The 23,642-nt window shown below is 42.0% G+C and overlaps 1 protein-coding gene across 2 annotated transcripts in view; it reads right to left on the reverse strand.

Annotated features, from left to right (window-relative positions):
* gpr4 (G protein-coupled receptor 4) overlaps nucleotides 1–23,642 on the reverse strand; it is a 54,681-nt gene that overhangs the window by 3,666 nt on the left and 27,373 nt on the right. The window contains exons 2-3 of one of the 2 annotated variants that reach the window (XM_011482224.3): nucleotides 5,605–6,245; nucleotides 2,020–2,284 (exon numbers count right to left, since the gene is read on the reverse strand). In XM_011482224.3, the coding sequence (XP_011480526.1) occupies nucleotides 2,020–2,284; nucleotides 5,605–5,733 (394 nt within the window). In that variant the 5' untranslated portion in view covers nucleotides 5,734–6,245. Of the gene's footprint in view, nucleotides 1–2,019; nucleotides 2,285–5,287; nucleotides 5,563–5,604; nucleotides 6,246–23,642 lie in introns of those variants that run through there. The other variant, XM_020708041.2, reaches the window with a different exon arrangement.

The raw sequence follows: 23,642 nt of genomic DNA on the forward strand, positions 1-23,642 counted from the left end.
AGGTTCAGAGGAGAAAAGCCCGATGAGAAACCCGATCTTTGACATATCATTCTTATTCTTAAAGTAAAAAAACAAAGCATAGATGAATGCACAGCCTTTTTGACACTAAAACGATTCTTTTTCATTGTAATACTTTGTGTGTTTGTAGCATTTGTCTGCTTCTTTCTGGCTTTTGTGTCGTCTAAAGCTAAGTTAGCATTTAAATAGCATTTTTTAAATATCTACCATACAACTACTTCCATTGTCTTAGCTTTAGGTATTCTTGCGTCCCTCAACAGGAGGTATTTTTGACAAAAGGGCATTGACATGTTAGCATGCTTTTGTCGTGTTCTCACGCTACATTCATGCTACGTTCACACTGGGCTCAGCACCGCGCCTTTAAGTGGCCACTTCCAATGAAAAGTCATGCAAACGCCTGTAAATGTGCGTTTGGACGTTTAATAATGAACGCACGTCAAAAGTCAAACCAGTGAAAGATTATTTACACCTGGAGCAAGATTCACAAGATTTGCACCAAGTCTCCTCCGACCGTGAGTACACGCGCTAGCATTAGCCGATTGGATAGCGACAGTCCAGCATGAACACCGTAGGCTCAAAGCACGTTCAATATCGCCTCTTTAGCACGTTCTTGAATGTGCAGCTTATGCCCGGAGTGTACGTAGCATGAACGCTTTTTCATGGCTGAATCACTGCAGCTAGCAAGGTGCTAGTAGCTAGCAAGTTATGTGTTGATAACAAAAAAGAGCTCTTTTGTTTATGTTGTTCTTACTCCAGGTGCCAATGAGGTTACCAGTGGGCTACAAGTGGGCGCATCTTGGAACACATCAGGAACCAATAGTTATTCAGGCCAGGTAAACCCACAGAGAACTCGCTCCTGAAGTCCGCAGATGTTCTTCCTCTGATCAACGACAGGTTGTATATTAGCTACTAGCCCCCCGCTAGCTGTAGCGGCGTAGCCGGTGGTTCTATTTGTCCCCGACTCACTGTGGTACAAAATATAGTGATGCTAATGCTAGCTCAATCTTTGTTTCAAATTACATTTGCTTAAAAAGTGTTAATATTCAGAACCTACATGATGAAAACGTATAGATGATAACGGCTACAACAACAATGATATAAAAATAATAACAATTAAAAAAACATGTCTGAAAAGGTGCAGCCAAAGCTAAGTTTGTTAAGCAGTCCCCTAAAAATTAAACAGAAACCCCCAGAACAAAATACTACTATTACTACTACTACTAATAATAATAACAATAATCATGATCATATTATGGTAACAATACAACAGATGTCTGAAAAGGAGCAGGCAGATGCTTAGCTTATTAAAGCCTGCCCCTAAAAATTTAACAAAAGAGATTAAAACAAAATTATACCACGGTTCGGGAGAATACTCGATTCTGATTGGCTGCTGGGTGTGGCTTAAAAAGTGATAACGGCACGCCTAAAAAATGAGTTCCGGTCACTTAGCTTAAATGTTCTATATCACTGCGCCGGCTTCTTTAAAACAATCTTTAGCTTCATCACCTGGACAAAAACAAGCGGTAAGAGGAGAACTTTCCCTCTGAACTGATGCTTTATTTAACACATCGTGATCATCAGCATAAATATTGCTTTCCTTTGGCACTCCAGTCGAGGTCCACGCCACACCGCGTAACAAATAGTCCGCTTTTTGTAAAAAAGGCGATCTAAACCGAAAATTCTAACAATAAAGTACTACAAACTGATTGAATATTTATGTGTTTTGTTAGTGACCATGGCATAAGCGGGTTAATGGCCGATGAAGTATGCATTACCAGAATTAACGCACTTTGCGGAAGCAACTGTCCACCGTTCAGGCTTGAAATATTGTTGGGAAAAAGAGATAAATCCCACAATCCCCTCTGCCTGCTAACTGTGCTGCAGTGCAATTCAGCAGAAATATAGCATTATCAAGCTAATAGAGGATGTGGTGCTGCATCTGTTCCCCGTAATCCTCCCTCTAGATTGAAGGATTTCCTCTGCCTGGTGTTCACAACCTACCCGTTTTAATCCGTCGGACTTTGGCGAAGCGCAGCGGGTACGCCACAGCCAGGTACCTGTCCATCGATATGCAGCACAAAAAGGCGATGCTGACGTAGATGTTGGTGTAGAAGATGAAGCCGAACAGCTTGCAGCTCTCCTGACCGTGGATCCAGTCGTCGTGCTGCAGGAAGTAGTCGATCCACAGCGGCAGAGTGGCGATGTAGAGGAGGTCGGCCACCGACAGGTTCATCAGGTAAATGCCCAGCTCGTTCCGCTGGCGGACCTGAGGGGGGGACAAGAAGCTTTAGCAGGAAGGAGAAAGACGCAAAGAGGAAGCTCAAACGCGACGGAAGCTGCGCCCTTTAATAACATTTGTTCCAGTAAAATATGAACTCTGATTAAAGAAATCAATAATGATTCATCAGCAGCTGCCAAAGCAAACGGAGAGTCTGTGGGAAATGAAATTCTGGGGGTTTGATGCCGTATGGGAAAATAACCCGAGGCTGAGTGTATCCAGCAGATGCTCATAAACATGCTATAAAAAAAGGTATTGTGACTCCTCGGCCTCCAGTCCGGTACTTTCCTAAATTTGTTGAAAGCTGAATGTGTTGCAGACAGAAAAGATGGTTTGTCTGTAGCTTAGAAATGGGAACTTAAAGCTCTATTCATGTCATGACCATCAATAGATCCCTATCCCTATTTCTTGGTGACACCGAATCCCAGATCAGGTGGACGGAGGGAAGGATTTGTGGGTATTCTGTGCAAACATTCATGGAGATGAAAGACCAGGAATTTGCATTGCTAAACTGATTTTTCTTGTCCTCTTATGAGTTTTTCAACGTTGACCGTTTTTATGGTTATAAATGGACTTTGGATTTTTTTTTTCTAAAGATTTGGGCTAAAATAATACAGAAACACAACAGGAGAGTTTCATGGGAGGTTTAAAACTGGTTCTAAATGCCAGAATAGAAACCTGCTCTTCATTAATGCAGAAAGGAGGTGGGCTGGGGTCTAACCCTTAGAATACAACATACACAAACATACAACTGACTTCTTAGATTCTTCTGTTATCAAACACGGTTGTGTTTTGTTGTGTTTTTGTTTTACTTTTTTTCCACATACATGACATGTTTCGGACGGACGTCACGTTTCGTCGAAACATGTCAGGTATGCGGGGGGAAAAACACAACCGTGTTTGATAACAGAAGAATCTAAGAAGTCAGGTAATAATACAGACACTATGACCTAGAGGCGTGTTTTGGCAAGACTCTGGCAATACGATACGTATCCTGATATTGTACTGGAACACTTTTTGATCCTTTTTTAAAAGTAGGATCTAGAAATAACTCTACCTGATTTTCAATTCGTCTTCCATTGTATTAAAATTGTCAAATTCAGTTTATTTAATGGTCATAATGTTAAGCACTGCCACTGTGTCTCATATATAAGTTGCTTTTACCCGAGCAAACTCATAGTGCTTTTATTTAGTTAACGTAAAATGTAGAAGGGGAACAGTCAACATTGTCTGATTTCCACAACTAAATATTTTTTAGTATAGGAAAAACTATGGAATGAATGTGTCTTAACCAATAAGGTTCTAAAAGTATGATTGAGGAAATAAAGTGATGTTTATTTTCAACATTAATGTAGCTTCTCCAGGGCTTTTAAACGGATCAGAAGTCTGAACGGTGCTTCAAAAATAAAGGAAAAACACTACTTCTCTCCAGAAACAATAAAGTGTGATGATGAGGCAGCATAACGATGCTTTGATGTGGTGAAGATGCTTTGTTTACAGTCTGCACTGTAAAAGCTGCAGCCGCACTTTCTCACACGTGGAAGTAAACTAGTAACGCTCATCGCCACGACGTTGGCCTTTTTTCAGAGCGTTGGACTCATCACTCTGATCCATAAACTAGAATCTGGTCCTGTGAGGTTCTGCTGAACTTTGACCCGCTTTGCCGACAGCATTTTGGCTAAGGCTCCGTGGATTAGCCGCTGTGCCGCTGCACTGCTTCTCTCGCTCTTATCTGAGCCGCTAGAAATTTTTCCATGTTTTTATACGATACTGGCAGCAACACGGCACAGAGTTTCTGTTCGGTCCCCATCCCAAGGAAGAAAGAAAACAAGAGTCAGACGCTGAAGGACACTCATAAATAAATAATTAAATAAACAGCGTCCTGACAGCATTTTGGCCTGTAATCAATACCAGTACAGGTACGATTTGGCCTTTAACTCAAAGAACCAAGACAATCCAAAAAACTATGATCCGGTTCTTGTGGCACAATATGGTCTTTGAGTCGTTAATATTGGAGGTTTTCCTGGCAACAGAACATTCTGATGATGGCGCAAAGCCCCTTTTCTCCGTGCCATGACCAGGTGATTTACAATCCTCTATACCCGCCAGAGTGCCCAGAGAAACCCCATGCATGAACGGGGAGAACGGGCCAACTCCACACAGAAAGGTCCCGGCCAGGATTCAAACCAGGGCCTTCTACGAGGCGAACGCGCCATCCGCTGTGCCGCCGGGCAGCCCGCAGATTTGTGTTGAGCAAACACTGTCAGCACACAATAACACAATATCTGCTGCTGTTCTTCAAAATCCTTTGGAATAGTGTTAATTGCATCAGCGTCAACCCAACAATACTGGAGAAACTCCTAAATTCAAATTTATCCACTCGGACCATAGTAATTATTCACACGGACACTATTTTGCCTTTCTGAACCTATAGTGGATGCCAGAGTCACATAATAGAAATGGTAGAATGTAAACTTCCTTCAAGGGCCAGTAGAGATGGAAAGTACTAAATAGAATGTGGTTTTCAAGCTCAATGAGAGAGTTACGGCTATAATAATACAACAACGATCTGTAGGAACCCATTGGGTCAATGTTACGGCCCTGACAGGCAAACCTGTCCCAGTCTAAGCCAGAACATATGAACCAATGGACATCAGTATGTTAAGGAACACGGTTTATTGAGAGGGAGAAAGAACCTGTGTCCTGTAAAACAAAACTAAATTACTGTGCTGGTTCTAAGCAAATACAAAACAGAGGGATTGGAACCTTGGAGCATAAAATAAGTCAGGGAGACGACTGACCCAGCCACATTGACCGTCGGAGTCAGCAGCTCCCTGCTGAGGCTGCCTGACAAAATCCAACTAATGAAAAGAAACAATCAAAGCCCGCAAATAAGGACTACCAAGGTCCAACCCCAAACTGAAATAACAAAACCTAGCAGTATAAGACTGCTGAGGACCAAGAGGGGATAAAAAGAGAAAACAAACCAACCAGCACAGCTCCAACCCAAAACCACTGCTCCTCAGCCTCAGCTCTCAGCTCTCTCTGCATGCTTTTCTGGTTGAGGCCTCCTCTGACTTAAATACCTGGTGCTGATCAAGATCATTGGCCACACCTGCCAGGTGAGCAGAATGACATGGGATGCTGCAGCAGCAGCAGCATATAACAGAACAGTCGACTACAGTAAAAAGAGCTGTAAATACATGACTCCATTGTTTTTATCGGGTTCTATCATGTGAGTTCGGTCCGCCTCTGCAGACACCTGAATGATCATGAACCTTCTTCTGTTTGCCTCCGCCTGGCCTCACCTGAAGGTAGGCCGCCCACAGAGCCATGCAGTTGGTGGGCAGCCCCAGAACGATGACGATGATGTAGAGCGTGGGCTGGAAGAACTGGTCCACCTTGCTGTCCACATCACAGAAGGAGATGTTGCACATTGTCCCGCGTGAGACTCGGAGTTGTGCGGGTTCAGCTGAGGTGAGGTGTTGGCGCTTTGCGGCTCCGGCGGTTCCACAGTGACATGCCGACCCCGAGGTCCTGCTCAGCTGCCGCGTGGCAGTCAGACAAGGAGGAGCTCCTGGTTCTGGGACATTTCATGGTTACTGTACTTCCAGCAGGATTCCCTGTGGCTCAAAGGCGCCGTCGTCCCTCACGGTGCCAGTCCCGCCCCCATGTCCCTCAGCTGTAGTGTAGGGGGGGGGGGGGGGGGGGGGGGGGGCAGAGGCAGGACAGAGTGGCAAGCAAAAGGTGGTGAAATGAGAGCTGCCTTATCGACAGAGAGCCAGAGCGGCTGCTCCTGGACGAGGCCTCATCAATCTTGCAGAGATTAGAGGTCTGCTGGGTTTGCTGTAGGAGGGATGAGGCTGAACATCAACGCGCGTGGTCGCGCCCCAAGGTCGTGGCGACACATAAAACTCCAGGGAGACGCTGCATTGGGAGTCCAAAATATCTGCAGGATAGACACAGACAATGACATTAGAAGTTTAATATTAAAAGCGAAAGCTGCTTGTATTTTTTTTCAGGAAAACACACCCTAACTTAACTTTACTACCTCACAATCCTCCAAAAATCTAAAAAACTATTTTCTGGTCCTTGTTCTTCAGACACGAATCCTCTTCGTCTCCAATTTAAAACTAATTGAATTGTTATATTTTGAACCAATTTCCTGAACAGATTTTGTCGTCACATGGCGCCAACATTCAGATTGTAGGCATTCGAAGGGTTGAGTTAAAGTGAAAGGATCCTTTCTCCGTGGAACGGCGTTCCTCTCAGACGTACAGCGGAGCTCTTGTTCTGAGACGCATCGTCCTCTGCCGCTGAAAACAGCGTGAGGGAAAAACACAGGAGGGATGGAAGGACATGAGCACAGCTGGGAAAAGAGGCGGAAGGAGGGCAACATTTTTCCTCTGGAGCAGCTGGAGGTTCTCTGAGCTTTCAGCAGTGACCCGTCCGGCTGTTGAGCCTCTTTGCTCTGTTCCGCCTGGTCTTTGTTTCGCCGTGAACACTGGTCTGTGTGAAACGTCTCGTGAATTCAGCTCCACCTTCTGAGGAAGTCTCAGTGGTGGAGCAGGTGATGATTAAGGAGTAGGATTGAACGTCACCACCAAAACTGGGAGACACAGTCCTCATCCGTTTACACACTGGCAATGGTTTTCACTTTAGGGTAAACTCCTCAAGGTTGTCTCACTTCTGCGTCTGTGAAATTTGTCCTCCACCTTTGACCCATCCCCATGATGGAGGCAGACACAGCACCCAGGAGCCATTTAGTGATTTAACCCCCCAAACCAACCCCTTAATGTTGGGTAGGAAGGTTCCACTCCAATTAAACTTGTGTTCTTGGTGTTTTCTGTCTGAGGAAGAATCGAATCAAGTCGACCAACGTCATTAAAAAATCTTTGCTAAATGTCAGAAGTCAGAGCTCTGTCTCCCCCTCTGGTCACCAGTGGGAACTGTCTCCATAGTTCTAAATGCACTACATCTCCCAGCAACCCCAGCGCACACTTCCTGGATGCCGCACACCTGACTCTCATTCATTCATCAACCACAGCATACTTAAGCTCTGCACTGAGACTCACTCAGTGCTAAGTATTCTTTATACCACTCTACCTTCCTTACCGAGCGTTGTATCTGGACCTGATCTTCTGTCTCCTGACCCAGTTTGCCTGCCCCGACCCTCACCTGGATCCTGACTACCCCGTCTCTCCTCTGATGATCTCATGCCTGTTATCAACTCCTGACTGAACCTGATTCAGCTTTGTGGACTTTTAGCTGAGCTAATAAACCAGCTGCATTTGGATCCAGCCGTCTGCTGTACAAAAATAACAGTGCATCACTAGTCACTGAATTTGACTTTCATTCTTGTTTACTTGTTTGTTTAGACACATATTTAATTTACACTAGATTATCTGGAAAGAAATTCAAAGAATCTGGAAAACTTCAGCTGCACAGTTCACATGAATCACATTGGTTTAAGTCTTGGATAAAGATGTCCTGGATCCATTTTAGGTCAGTGAATCGGATCGAACCGGATCCTTCAAAATGAAACAAAATCGAAAGGGAATCAAATCAGCAACCGCAAATATTGAATCAATTCACTGTTGAAATGAATCGTCACCCCCCCGTCCTTTATGGCAGTGGTCCCCAACATTTTCAGTAAGATGACTCAATCTCCGAGGCTCCGCCTTTCTCTCCTCGTGGGTGCCGCCCATTTCATGACATCATCCTAGAGTTGGCCTCAGCAGTGTGTCTGTGTTTCGCCCACGAAAGCAAACATCCGAACTTTTGTAAAGATCAGAGAAAGGTGGGTGTGTCTGTTAGCCTGGGGGCGGAGCTGGCAGCACAGGATATTTCTGGAAGGGGCGGTTTGTTTGAAGGCCACTTTGTCACATCACAATATGAAGACGCGTTCGTTTTTAGAAGAATGCTTTGAAATGCGTGAACAGATCAAAATACTGCTTTAGGGTTTTTTGTGAGGCATGAACACCATAACACAATTAAAAGCTCTAACAGTGGATTTTGCATCCCTTTAAAGAGCTAAACAACATTCAAACCTTTAATTTTCTTGCATTGTGCGGTTCTTGATTCATCTAAAAGGCAGTTATGCAAACTTGCCAGTTTTGATCTGTTTTTTTTTATTACGTTTTAACGTTATTACGTTTGGATTTAATGGGTCAGACGGTTTTTGTGTTTGTGAAAGTCAGGAAGGAAAGCAACACAAGGACACCCACAACTTCACAAGCATCAGATCATCACCACAGAAGTATGTTTGGAGGAGGCAAAATGTGTCACGTTAGATTCTAGTTTCATGTGATCCTCCAGGACCTGCAGCCACTGATAAAACCCAGAACATAAACAGGCAGATTGAATCTGATGGTGATCGGTCCGATCTCCACCTTGACTCCAGCTGAAGTCAAGTGACCTCATCGGCGGCGTGTGATCCTCTGTGTTTTGGCCCCGCCATCAAACCTGTTTGCCAAACATTTTTGTTGACAGTCAAACTGTGGAAACGGGAAGCTGGAAGTGGATGAACCAATGACTTACAGGTCAACACACCTCCTGAACTTTTAAAAACAAAGTTGCACACACACACACACGCACAAACACACACACACACACACGCACACGCACAAACACACACACACACACACACAGCAGTAATCCTATTTAACCCTCATCAGGAAAACCTGAAAGCCTTCAAAAAATTTCAGCTGGTAAATCAGAAGTCCTGCCGCCGTTTGTGCGGGGAAAAACTGTCCCCGTCTAAAAGCGGGTCACGTACAGCACCGGGACTTGAACCAGCCACCCTCCAAACAGAGCCGGAGTTGTGAAGCGGATTTGGCCTCTGGGTCCCTCGTCTCCCAAACCATCGTCAGCAAACGAACACAGATGATTACAGCTGCGGGTCAGAGCGGCTGTTTGTCTCTGTTCAGCCTTGAACCCCCCCCCCCCACAGACACACATACACACACACACACACACACACACCAGGATGTACCCCACCTCTGAACATAGCCACCCCCCCCACCCCCCGCACAGGAAGATGCAGGTTCAAAGCTGTTTAGACCATTAAAATTCTCTCTTTTTATGAGGGAAGTTATGAGTGAAAAACGTTTTTAAAACAGTTTTTCATAACAAAAAAAATTGCAAATTAAATTTTTCAATAAAACAAATTCATTTTTTTTCGATTATACACTTCAAAAGTTCTTCGATTCCACTTTTTGAGTTTATATGAAGTTAAAACATTGATCACACAATCAAAACACAAAATAGTTTTTATGCTTTTGTTGTTTATTTGTCTTTTTTATTTTCATCACAAACTAAAGAAATTCAAAATTCCAAGGCCGACTAGAGTAGAACTGAGAACGGATTTCCCGCTCAAACGATGCCACAGCCCGGTCAGACGGTTTTTATTTTCATCACAACAGCTGCATCATTGTGTTCATGCAGGAAACTGAAGCCTTTTTCTGGAAGTGAGGTTTTGTCCGCACTTTTTCATGTTTCAGGGTAAACACTGCAGCAGAATCAGCTTTTTTCCATCAGTTTTGCTAAACTTCAAAACTGTTTTTGTTTGATTTTTTTTTTCCAGAACGGTTAGTGTTGAACTCCAAGTTCTGGTTCCATCTCCTCAGCGCTGGTTTATCTCCGTTTTGCTTCTGTGTTTTCGGTTCCTTGAATCTGTTTACGCCAGCGGCTCTAAATCATGTCTGTGGCTCTGTTTGATTTTTCTTTTACTGCTTCAGTTTACGTCTTTTTCCGTGGAGTTTCAGAATTCCACCCGAATCTTCCAGGAACTTTGGTTTGAATGTCAGGATCCTAAAGACCACCATCACCTGTGCTGCTTCTGTTAAAATAAATGGAATTCTGGGGGAAAAAATAAAAACCTTAAAGGTGTACACAGAACCACAGGGAGGATTTCAGGCATTAACTTCCACAAACCCTGCCTTCTGTTACCTGGAAGAATGACTCAAATGTACTAGAATTGTCTAAGGTCAATTCAGAAATTCTTTTTTTTTCCTTTAAAAAGGTTCAAGTTCCGTCTGGTCCTCAAGAAATGGATCCCAGTAAAAATCCTTTGTTTTGACAAAGTCCCATGTCACTTTTTTTTTTAAGAGAATATGATTTATTAGAAGAGAAACTGATATACTAGAACAAGATCTCCTGGTAATCCAAGTCTAGATCCAGACTGAAAGCTGTTTTGAATGAAAACAAAGACCTAGTCACTCCTAAAGTGTTGTCTTTCTGGTATTTTCTGTGATGATCACAGGAAATTCGTCATTCTTTTACAGGTTCCTAGCGTTTAGGTGTCTGTTTCAGCAGAAAACATGTTGGATAACGCTGAGTCATGTTCCAGGATCACTTCTCTATTGGCTATTGCCTCCTAGGAAGGATGCTCTTCCTAACGGAGCGTTGGAGAATTTTCTCCATTTGGTTCCAGAGTGGAGAAGCAGACACTTTATACCATTTTACAAAAACCTAAACTAAACATCTGTCATGAATGGAACCAAATTAATGAACAATGGGAGAAAAACCAGAATCTATTCATTCATTTCTAGTGCAGTGGTCCCCAACCTCCAGGCCATGGACCGGTACCGGTCTGTGTGCAACTTGGTACCGGGCCTCAGAGAGAAAAATGCATACACTAACTTTTGATTATTTCCATTTAGTTTATCATCTGATACTGAGGGATGTTTTATTTAAAAAAAAACCAAACTACTGGATTCTGTTCACCACATGCTTCTGTCTTGACGCGTCACGTGACTTTAACCCTTGTGCCATCCTAGGCACTTTAATGTTGGGAGTTGGGTCATCTAGACCCACTAGACAGTTCTCTGAACCTTTTTTCTTCAATAGTTTGTGATCTTCACTGGTGTCCATGGATTACATGAAATCTTTCCACCTTTATCCACCTTTGTCATGGTAGGGAGAACACGTCAATGTAAGGGTGGGGTCATCTAAGATAGCACAAGGGTTTCGCAGCGGCTCTGACTGCTAATTTAGGCTAAAGCTAAAAAAAAACGTATTTGGAAAGTTTCTTTGGGGAGACAAGAGTCAGTGAGGAAACCAAAGAACAACCCGTCGACTTCAAAGAAACATAACGCTGCTGTTTACACACAAAACCAGTAGTCTTCCTCCAAACACGGATTTATTGAGATAATTGTTTTCACGTACCGGAAGCTTCTTGCTAGCCTCTCACGCGGCGACTGATTCCCAAACGTTTCACATTTGATGTTAGCACAAAAAATGTTCCTCTGTGCTAAAAAAAACACACAATGAATCAGGATTTATGTAAAAAACAAAGTGATAAATCTTTTTGCCCTGAAAGATGATCTGAGACTAAGTTGAGTTCTTAGATTCTATGGAGGAAACTCTTAAGTTGCTTTTATGGACTTTTTTTTACTAATCAGAAACAACTTCTACACATCAACTTTGTTTCATTGAACTTTCATTATGTATAAATAAAAAGAAAAGAATCTACTAATGTGTTCCTATTTTTTTGGACTAAATTTCTTCTAGTAGCATTTTAAATTTGAAAAATATGTTTTTCAGAAACCTGAAGCTTAAAAGTATTAAACGTAAACTTCGGCCTCATTCGAACCGGTCTGTGGCATTAAAAAGGTTGGAGACTACTACTCTAGTGAACCTTCCATCACCATCCAAGGAGGCCCACGGTGTTGTACACAACATCATATCAATAAATAATAATGATAAAACATAACAAATGATATAAACAATTAAACAAGAATTAAGAACCTCATAAAAGACCAGCTAGGTAGGAACTAAAGCCCAGTAGTGGAGGAACAGTTTAGCATAAACATACTACAAACAACTACAAATCTACTTAAAAATAACGCCATTATTATGGGGCAAATGTCAAAAGTAAACCAGAGGTTTCATTTCCCCCCTTTTTAATGTCTGACAATCGACCAGCAAAACACGTGAAATTTGTGACTGTAGAAAAAAACGTAGAAACGAGTCTGAAAAAAAAAAATCAATTATCGTGATATTTCATTTGGCGATACTTGTATCAATTTAAAATACTGTCAAGACAATTTTTATTTAATTATTTATGAGCGTCCTTTAGCGTCAGACTCTTTTTTTGACTCTGTTTTTCCACTTAGACCCCCAACCGCTAGTTGGTGGCACCGCACACTGAGCCTCTTTGAGCAGCTCTACACCACACCAAAACAACAAGATCTCACGAGAATCAGCTAGTTTTAAATGCTAAATGTTCAGTCAGTCTACAGTCTTTGTACATGTACTTTAGTTTTTGCTTGGGATGTGTACCGAACCGAAAGTCTGTGTCACGTCACTACCAGGACCATATAACAACACGGGTTGTGGTGCTTTGTAGTGGGCTCCAGATGAGAACGAGTGATGCCTGATATGTATCATGATATGTATTGTGATACTTATCGTATCGTGAAATGCATCGCAAGGCGTTTCATACTGCCAGACTCTTGCCAACACACACCTCTACAGCTCACCCATGGGTCGAAGTGTCCTTGAGCAGGGCACTAAACCCTGCATTGCTCCTGATGGTTTTAGGTTGGCACCAGTATTTGGCCGTGGAGCTGCCGTGTGTTTGAATGGGTGAATGGGACCGTGACTTTTAGGCACTTTGGGACTTCTAAAGAAGAAGTAAAATGTAAAGAAGTAAAATAAATATTATAGCCCACATAATGTACCTAAAGGTACCACATTTAGGTGTTAGTCTTGCTTACAATTTCTGACAATTTTTCTGAATAAAAGTCTAGAGCTCTTGCAGTTTGTTTCCACATTCTGCTCTCAATAAGTGTCATTCCATTCACCTGTGAGACTCAACTTTAGGGAAAAATAAAAACTCATTTGAACTCTACAAAAGTCAGAAAAACTTTTTTAAACCAGTTTTTGAATGTCGTGGTTGTAATTAACAGCTAAAAAATAAAGAAGTTAAACATCGTTTATTAATTCTGACTTTTAAACATGGCAGAAATTTCTCCCTTCTGCCACCAGCCTCCAGTGGTCTTTCAAGGAACTGCAGCATGTGGTATTACTGGGTTTACACCTACTTTATGGATGAGAGGTGGGGGCTTGGCGACAATAAAAGCCAGTGCTGGGGCGGATGGCATCATCATGCAGTGTTATGTTCTGGTAACAATAAAGTTATTTTAAAAAAACACATATTTGCACTAAAGTTAAAATTTAAAAAAGCTGAGAATCTATTTAAAATGTCTGCCTGTCTGTCTACCTGCAGGAAACGCTGACGAGAGGCGGCGGCGGCGGTCACGTTTCCCTGTTGCTCCAACCAAGTCTCCTGACAGGTGAGTCACAGCAGTCAGACTTCAGATGAGACGATCGGAGCAAACAGACCAGACGGTGTCATTGTGAGGCTTAGCGTCCTCCTGGGTAATCAGCTCTTGTGGTTCTTCTGCTGCGTGGCCTCTGGGTTCGGAGGCGAGTGTCGGCAGAGAACGTTCCAGGTTTGTCATCAGCTGGGATGGGAGCACATCTGGAATCAAGGCTCTTGTTGAGACTGAGGCTGAAACTTTCGGCCTCCGAGAGAAGGACAGTGGTCCAAACATAGACTGTAGCAAAGCTTCTCCGTTGTTTTCCTCCACCTTTCTGCATTTGACAGGATTCTGCTTTGGGGTAAAAATTCCTCACATGTTGCTCTTTTTAGACTTTTTTGTACATCCCATGATGGAGTCCCCCCACCCAATCTCTGCAGTGAGGGATGTGGTTCAGTGCTTCTCCACCAGGGGCACGAGCACAGAGAGGGTCAATGTATTCCAGCCCTGGTTACTGGTGTATAAGGATGGGTATTTACGGGTCCTCGGTGTCCTGGATCTCTGACTACTTGTCGGACAAGCCAAGTTTGTGTGGTTGGGCAGTGTCCTGTCTGATGTGATGATGAGTGGTGTTGGAGCCCCACAGGGCACTGTCCGCTCTCCTATCCTGTTCACTTTGTACACCAGTGACTTCCAGTACAACTCAGTCATGTCATCTCCAGAAGTTCTCTGACGACTCTGTGGTTGTCGGTTGCATCAACAGTGGGCTGGAGGAGGAGTACAGGGAACTTGTGGATACATTTGTGAGGTGGGCTGGAGTAAATCACCTGCAGCTTAATGTGGAAAAGACCAGGGAGATGGTGATGGACTTCAGGGAGAGACGACCAGCTTTCCAGCCACTCAGCATGTTGGGCAGGGATGTGGCAGAGGTAGAGGAGTACAAGTACCTCGGATTAACCATCGACAACAGACTGAGATGGAAGACCAACAGCACAGCTGTGTACAAGAAGGCCAGCAGCAGACTCTACTTCCTGAGGAGACTAAGGTCCTTCAATGTGTGCAGCACGATGATCAGGATTTTCTACCAGTCTGTTGTGGCCAGCACTCTGTTCTTCTTGGTGGTCTGCTGGGGGGGGCAGCATAGATGCCAGTGACACAAAGAGATTGAGCAAACTGATTAGAGCTGGCAATGTAATCGGGTGCCAAATGGACACATTTGAAGCTGTGATGGAGAAGAGCAGCGTTTTTCAACCAGTGTGCTGCACACTAGTGTGCCGTGGGGAAATTGCCCTCATTCACTGATCTAAAAACATTTCCCATCTCCAGCATATCAGCTCTGTGTTCACCCAAACAAACCCTGATAAAACACTGAATAGTTAGGAATATGAAAGATCATAAAATACTTTTTTCTTTGTGTTTATTTGATTCTATTAAAGACATCTTGATAAGAATGACGGTACCGCGATTTAGCTGCAGTATTAACTGTTTTCTGAAAAGTCCCGCCCCTTTAACTGTCTCCACCAATCATTCTTGGAGGCTTAATCACACGTCATCAGTCTGACCAATCAGAAGTGGTTAAAGTCTTCACTTCCTTGTTCCGATTTAGCTCGTAAAGTTTCTTAGTTCTAACAAAAATACCAGCTAAAGCTCGTCTTTAGCGGTGTCGCTTTCCACAGAATCCGGTGTCAGACCGTGGAACAAGTGAACAAAACAATGAAGCTCAGAGACGAGAGTATGTCTGCCATCACTACATCTCCCATGATGCATTCGGTTAAAGTGACAGCCTCTCAGCGCACAATAAGTCTTACTTTTTAAACGTCTTATACCACAACGAACAGAGATCAAACAGTTTTTAAATCTTTTAACTTAACTTTATTACATATTCTAAAAAAAAAAAAACAGCTGCAACTTCCAGCTTTTTCTGCCAAATTTATCACAAAAATGCATGCGCGATTGTGGAGGAGCAGTAGATCAATACAGACTATGAGTTTCTCCTTTTTTTTATTTTTGAATGCTGGTGTGCCGCGAGATTTTTGTCAAGGTTAAAGTGTGCCGTGGCTCAAAAAAGGTTGAAAAACACTGGAGTAGAGGACTTTGAACAAGCTTGCATCCATCATGGATAATCCTAAGCCTCCTCTCCATACTGTACTTGACGGTCAGCGGAGCGCCTTGTCCAAGAGGCTAAGGCAGCTTCACTGTCACACCAACCGCTGCCTTTCCTATCTCACTCCATTGGCCTTAACAACTCATCAACCTTTAGCCATAGATAAACTCATTTGATGTTTGTTTTTTCTAAAAGCTGTTTATCTGACTGATTCCTTCCCTGATTGTCACTCATTGTTTGTTTGTTTGTTATTGAGCCTGTCCACGGGAGCTGCAACAACCGAATTTCCCAAGCTGGGATCAATAAAGTATCTTTATCTTATCTTTTTTGGGAGGAATTAACATTATAATACACTTAAATACTCCAAAAAGTTGATTTTGCATGATACAGGTCTGTGGTCGGTGTGTTTGGGCGTGTCTGTCTGTCTTTGTCGTATGTTAGCGTTATAATGTCAAACTGTTTAATCTTGTTGTTTTCTGTTACGAGTATTGTTGAGTGGGGGATTGGATTCTTATAAGCATACGCTTCTTCCATTCCCCTTTCAAATCATATTTTCAAAGTCTTGTGTAGACTTATATTTTATTTTATGTAAATGTTGATTTGATTTGAAATAAATCTTGTACTACTTGTTAAATAATTCTTGTAACATCAAGGAAGTTTTTTTTTTTTTCTTAATAGTTGAATATAATGTGTTTTGTTTAAACTCATTTCCAGTCGGGGCTCCTTTTGGTATGATCAAGCCAAGCCTTGTTGACACAAACCAGGAAGTACCAAATGTTGCAGTTCCTCAAAGGAGCCACTGGAGGCAGGTGTCAAAAGTAGAGCAGTTCTCCATCGATTCTACTAAACAGCATAGTGTCAACAATGTCTTTGATGTCTACTTTTTTAATTTATAATATTTACAGTAAAAGCTTCTAAACAGTTTGTTGCGACTCCGCCCCCTTCTCTGTGCAGACTTTGGCTATGTCCAAATTCCTACTCACTATATATAGTGAGTCCCTATAAAGCGCGCTCGCCATTCTGTAGTGCTTTCCGAATCTACAATTCCAAAATGGAGTACCCTTGAAATTTCCCAGAAGTCTCTGCGAAAAACCAGTGTACATCGATGCTCACTAGATTGGCGAATATAGACCACAATGCATTGGGTTTGAACAATTTTTTTGCAAAAATAAAGTTATTTAATGTATTTTTCTAATAAACCATCTACGTTTTTATCTTCAGAAGACAGTGGACTCATAAAACATCAATTAGATTTTCACTTTGTGAAATCGATGACGTCATATTTGCCGTTTAAAAAAAAAAAGTACTGAGTATCCAGAATCCAGGGCACTCCTTATTGCCGCGCTATTTAGTTTTTAGTAGTTAGGGAGTAGGGGGCCTGAATGTCCCTTTCACTGCATCTCCCTGATTACCAAGAAACTGATCCGCGGTTGTAGCCACGTTGGGAGCAGCCGTCTGCAGCTTCACCCACCCTCCACCCCCCATGTAACTTGAGCGCGTTTGTTTCCGCCTCTGGACCGTGTCCACGTGAAGCAGCCAGATCACTGCCCATCACTCCCTCTGATGCATGGTTAGACGCGCATCGCATTCGGATCTACAGATTTTCGACGGAGCAACAAATCTACCAGGAGATGTCAGAGGTGCTAACTGGTGCATGGAGTGTTCCTGTACTGCAGCGGCACGTGTGGGAGTTCCACAAGAAGGGTTTGATCACCAAAAGCCTGCAGGAAGAAGCTAAAAGCAGCCATCTGGAGGCTGCAGAGCATGAAGAAGCAGACACTCAAAATATCTCAGAACATTGATCTTTAATCATTTCGCTCCTGTTTTTAACATCTTAAAAACAATTGTGTCGCGTCCTGAGATGCAGAACTCAGGACATATTTCATTTCCAGTCCAGAATGCTGCTGCAAGGCTTTTAACCAATTCATCCAAGTTTTAACACGTCAGTCACCCCGTTATTAATCCAGCTGCTCTGGCTCCCCATCCGCTACCGAGTGCATTTTAAACTCCTGGTTTTAACATACACAGCACTTAATAGCCAAGCACCGGTCTACTTAAAAGACCTTTTGCAGCCGTACACTCCCAGCAGGTCCCTGAGGTCATGTGACCAGGGTCTGCAGGTTGTTAAGAGAACCCGGTTAAAGACTAAAGGTGACAGAGCCTCTGCAGCAGTGGCTCCATCCCTCTGGAACTCCCTTCCTCTCAGCCTCAGATCTGCAGACTCAGTGTTTTCTTTTGAAAGTCAACCTGTTTGAAATTGCTTTTTCTTAATTATTTTTTATATCCTGTGTTTTATCGTGTTTTACTGTGAAGCACTTTGTGAATTTTATCTTGGAAGGTGCTATACAAATACAGTTTATTATTATTATTTATTTATTAATTATTATTTGTTCTGGAAACTGATCTGACAGGAGAGACTCCAGAATTTCTTTAATTTTTTTGTTTTATGAAAAAAAAAACATAACGCTATTTCCATACATCCGTTCACAATTTAGTTTTCATTTCCACCAACATTTTTTTTAGAAAAATTGATTTAGGTAACTGGTGATGTCAAATGATCAAAGGTGGAGCTTTTCTAAAAACACTTTCATGCATTCTCCCATTAGAATGAAGCTGAAAGCTTCATTTAGCAAACATTGGTTTGCTAAAGATCCATTCTGATTAACGGATGATGTTCCTGTGATGTCCTCACAGAAACATGGTGGACCTCAGAGCACCTCCATCTTTGACTGATCTGAGCCAAAACTCTTGGGTTCTGCTCCAGAACCTCTGAGATTTGGGTCATCATCCATCGTGCACCATTTATTTTTTCCACCAGACGAACTTTTGAGATGTCTCATAAACCTGTATGAGTCTGCAGGCCAGTTTCCTTTGGACATCCTTTTTATCAAGTCAGAAAGCCCTCGAGGAATCCAGGAGGTTCGTTTGACAGAAATAAGAAACTCAAGTGTACGTAAATACAGTGTTTTCTTGTTTACCGTGGGAGTTACGTTCTAAAAATTAACCAGCTATAAACAAAATCCATAAAATAGTTTATTTTTGTCTTAACAATGTTTCAAGGCTGTAAAGCTACACAATTTATACAATTTTCTGAGACTGACAACTTTTTCAAACTTTTCTCTGATGATGTAGAAACATCATCTTTGCAAACTGAAAGTATTCCGTGCAGGAAAAACGACACAGAGAAGATTGATTGACAATTGACAAGAGCCAATCAGGACGCAGAAGTTAATGTACTGTTATAAAAAACAATCCATATTGCACAAAAGAATCTGCAAAACCAGCGAAAGAAGAAAAAAAAATCAGACCGGACTTTGGACTTGCTGTTTATAAAGAAATAAATTAAAGTCATTAATATTCATGTCCCTGCTTAGCAGGGGGGCAACTTACTCAGATTACTTTTGGAGACTTAGAACAGATCTAAATAAAACAAAATAAAGTCCAGAATGATACATTTTTAAGTCTCTTTAAATGTTTTTCTTAGTTTATTTCACTGACGGAACCGACCCAAACAGCAGGACCCAAGCCCTGACCCAGTTGGTGGGTTGAGCTGAAGGAAAACCAAAAAGGCGTTGTAGTTACTGCTGGTGGGACCAAACAAACATGCCTCACTTAAAAATTTAATCAAGAACATTAAAATCAAGATCGGGGTCAGGTCAGGTAACTCTACCTCTGAATAGCCTATTACACTAGAAATTCGGTTCCTATACAATCCAATGAGAATTGGTATAAAATAAATGTATGTACAGTCTAGTTTTTTGATTTGCCGTGAATCCACCTCGATGGGCGGGTCCTATCAACTATCCACAATGTTCATCCCATCATCACTTTGGGTAAAGTAAGGATTCTTTCTGCCAAGGGGACAAACTCAGACAAAAAAAGGTTCCTCCCCCCTTACATTACCTTCCATCTATCTGTTCTACAGCCAAAGATCAGAACCTTCAAAGTTCTTGTGATCGCACCACTAGCACCAATATAGCCATTGGTACCAAAAAGATGAGAAGACTGCTTTTTCTTCTCTTGGGTTCGTGAGGCTGTCATCAAGCTTTTCACAATGAAGGTCAGAGTTTTTAGATCAGAACCTTTGTAGCTAACCTAAATGTACAGAAATGTTTCCATTTTCAGCTCAAAACGCTGCCTGAGCATCATCTGAACTCTCCAAAGTGCTTCTCTGAATCTCCAAAGGTCTGGCCGTAGACTTCAGAAGGTCACGGTAGACTTCTGCTCTGGTTGATGCTACATTCTAACATTATCTTTTGTAGACCTCCATCAGAGGATAGGCCGTACCTCAGGAGATGATATGAAGATCCAAAGACCCAACTGGGGTTCTGTCTTTTTAGAAAGTCGGTTCCGTTAAGCTCAGGTTCTCCCTTGTGTTCCTGATGTCACTGAAGATCGGGACACGACTTGACAGCGCGTATTCTCATCACGGATGGGTACTGTTTGGATTATATCCAGCCAAACGGGTACTTGTAAAATGGTTCTGGTGATTAAATGGACCTTGAACTGATGCTTCAAAATTAAAATGAACACTGATGTGTTAAATCACTGTAACAGGGTGAAGAAGAACACTTAAATGTTGAGATGCTCTGCATCTCTGATTTCACACACGCCAACTAAACATGGATTTCCCCGCTCATCGTCACGACGACGGTCTTTTCTTTGGAGCACGTCACTAATTCATCAGTTCAATTCCAATCTTTTGATGTGAGGTACAGCCAAGCTTCTGCATTTTGACTAAAGCTCCACCCACCCTCATGGCCCCACCCATTCTTATATGAGCCCGCCCACAGTTTTTACATCTGTACCAACTTGGCACCAAGTTTCGGTTCTCTTCCCTTATTTTCAGTCCCAGATGGTGAAGCTAATCAGCTTTTTCTGAGACGTTTAAGCTTGATTACTGACTAAACGGAGGGACTTGGCGTGGACGCCGTCTTCAAAAGGCAGCTGGCCATTCCTATTCCAGCCGTCTGTTAAAAACTAGACCCTCCAGAGAGGTTTTTACTCGTCTCTCCTTTGCTTTAGTGGACCAAACTAAACTTTAACACCTTTTTCTGAGACATGTAGCAGCTCTGACAGGCCTGCAGAGAAGATCGGATTAGGAGTGGAAACAGGAGAGGGAGGAGCTATTGTTCTAATCTAGGAGATGTTCTATGGTTGCCTCCTCTCTGCCTGCGCTGTTTATTGCTGCACGGTTCATCGGGGTGACGCTGAGGCTTTTCCCACCACACTTATGGGAGCTGACACTGAACTGCCCCCCCTCCTGTTTACAACTCGCCCTGATCGTCCGGCCCTCCGGGGCGCCAGTCTCTGGCCCCGAGCCGTGGAGACTGCAGGCGGAGCCAAAGACCCCGACGCTGCTGGCCGCTATGACTGACGCTCCAACTTTCTTGGTGGAAATATAGCCGGAGTTGTGACTCCGTTTAGAGAAATTGGCCTTTTAGATTCGTCAGCTACCTCAAAACAAAACAAAAAATAACAGCACTTACTGCTAGATTGTTCTAGCAGCTTTTTTTTTAGCTTCTTCCTAATGAACACCAACACTGAAACCACCAAAAATCTAAGAAGACATGTCGCTGTCACGCGCAAAGCCAGTGTGAGGATGACCACGAACTTGGAACCTTAACTCTCACTTTTGTGTTTTGAACCAGAAACTTCAGTCTGTTTTCTGATCTTCATGTCAAATAAAGACCCATTTGGAATACGAAACCTCTTTCTTCTTGCTGTGGAAGCTCCATAAAAGCCTCATGTACTCCTGAAGGTTTCTGGGATACCAGAGCATGCAGGCAGTTTTACGGAGAAGCATTTTCTTTAGACTTTGAGGAAAACATTTAGTGACAGTCAACAATAAAACTGTACATTCAATTTCCAACATCTTTGTATGAATCTGAAGAGAAATTCTCTGGGGGGGGGTTTTAAGCAGGAAGCTCAACAAACCGAAGCAGCAGAGTTGCTGAGCAAATAAAAAAAACAATAAATCTAGTTTTAGTTTTGTCATCAAGTCATTCAGATGTAGCCTAGCTTGTTATGTCCCTGCATCAGCGCTAAAGTCCCATAAAAGCTGTGGGACTGAAATCGTGGTGTGATCAGAGACCGAGCTCAGAATTACGACGAGGCTTCTTAGAAAGTTCAGCATGATGTTGGTTTTTCTGCGTCACTGCAGGCCTCATGGCAGACGATGCTGCTGTCATGATGTGCTGAGACGAAACCAGACACTAGACTGCAAAATAAAACACACTTTTAGAGAAGTTTAGATCATTTGCCGTGTAAATAAACTTGATTTGATTGTTGAATTAAACCTCAATATAAATATTGGTACAATGGCATTTTAAGGATTTAAGCTTTCAGTTGGAAAACCAACACAATCCTTTAAGAAAATCAAGTTTTGAAACATTTTTTTACAATTACTTTTCAAGATAAAAGTAATTTTAAATAAATGATTCAATTAATGCCCAGAATTAAGGAATTGCTGTAACTTTATAATACCGGAAATGTTAAGCAAACACACGGAAAGGCGCACGCTCTTTGGACTACAGTCGATCTCCAGCCGTTTATGCATTTGATGTAATTCATCTGGATGATGCTGAAGCTCAGAAAAGCAGCTCTGCACCGTTGAATTACAAGGATTTATGTAAAAGTTCTAATAGTTACGGTTAATTCCAGCAAGGTTAACACCGGAGCTAAAGCTTCAGTTAAAGTGTTACAGCTAGAGGTCTCCTTCTTTAAAAAGCAAACATTTGAAATTAGAATTGAACAGAATTGGACTCCGCCCACTTCTCCTCTTAAATTACTAAAAGAATATCAAAAACATCTTAAAGAATCTCAGGCCCTTTTTGATTCAATACCCAAGACCTGGGAAAAGTCTTGGGTATTGAAAAGCTGTGGATTAATATAAATTTACAACACACATATATATTTAGTAAAAGTGATGGATTTCTGAACAAACTGACTGCCACCTACAACTATGGAAGCGATTCTGTAGCATAATTAAAAATAAAAGTCAATATCAGAAATGATTTTTCATTTTCAAAATGAAGCTGCATTTTTTTTACTCAAAATTAAAATAAAAAAAAGCAATACGCCAAAATGCTTTTTCATTTTCTTCTTCAACTCTGCTTATTCTGTCACTTAATTAAAATGATATAGAAAATAGTATTTGACATTTCATTTTCAAAAAGTTCTCTGGTTAATGTGTAGCAAAATTCATTTAGAAATGTCTAATTTGACAATTAAAATGGATTAACAGAAATGCTTTTTCATTTTCAAAATGAAGCTGCATCAAATGACTCAAAAAGGAAAAATCAATATATAGTGGTGGATAAAGAACATCAGGATATATTATCAAGAATGTGTTAGAAAAAGGTATCACGAGCATGAATGGTTATTCTGACCAATAGAATGCCTGATTAATAACTGTTCATTGCACCATAGAAGTCGTTGAAGCCAGCAGTCAATGCAATGGGTATAACCCAGAAGACAGTCATGTAAATTCATAAGATCCAATTCCAACTAATAAATGCAGACAGTCTGTAAGGAATTAGCCCAAACAAACACTGTTTGCACTCAGAGTAAACATGAGATGAGGGTTAAGAGCAAAGAAGGAGCCAAGCTTTACCCACTGAAAACAGCAGAGTCATCAGAGACGCAGAGGAGAGGAAATCTGCCTGATCTAAAAAAAGAAACAAAAGCTGCTGAAGAGTTAAAGTGACACAGGAAACAAAAATCAGAAGAAAATAAAGGAAAATGGTTTGTATAGAAACAAAAGCTCCAAAGTTCAAAGCAGTAAAAGCATCAAGTTACAGTGTTTCTTCTGTATCTCCAGTTAATGAACAACATGGCATCTGATGGGATTATTTAGCATGACATGGAGACAGTCGGGATGGAGCTGGGAATGCGTGTTTGCCTGATGTTTGCAGAAATGTTTTTGGAAGTAAGGACAGCGCTGGAATCCTCTTACTTCTTGACTATGAAAGCA

Source organism: Oryzias latipes, chromosome 13 (assembly GCF_002234675.1).
Source record: "Oryzias latipes chromosome 13, ASM223467v1".
Classification (NCBI taxonomy): domain Eukaryota; kingdom Metazoa; phylum Chordata; class Actinopteri; order Beloniformes; family Adrianichthyidae; genus Oryzias; species Oryzias latipes.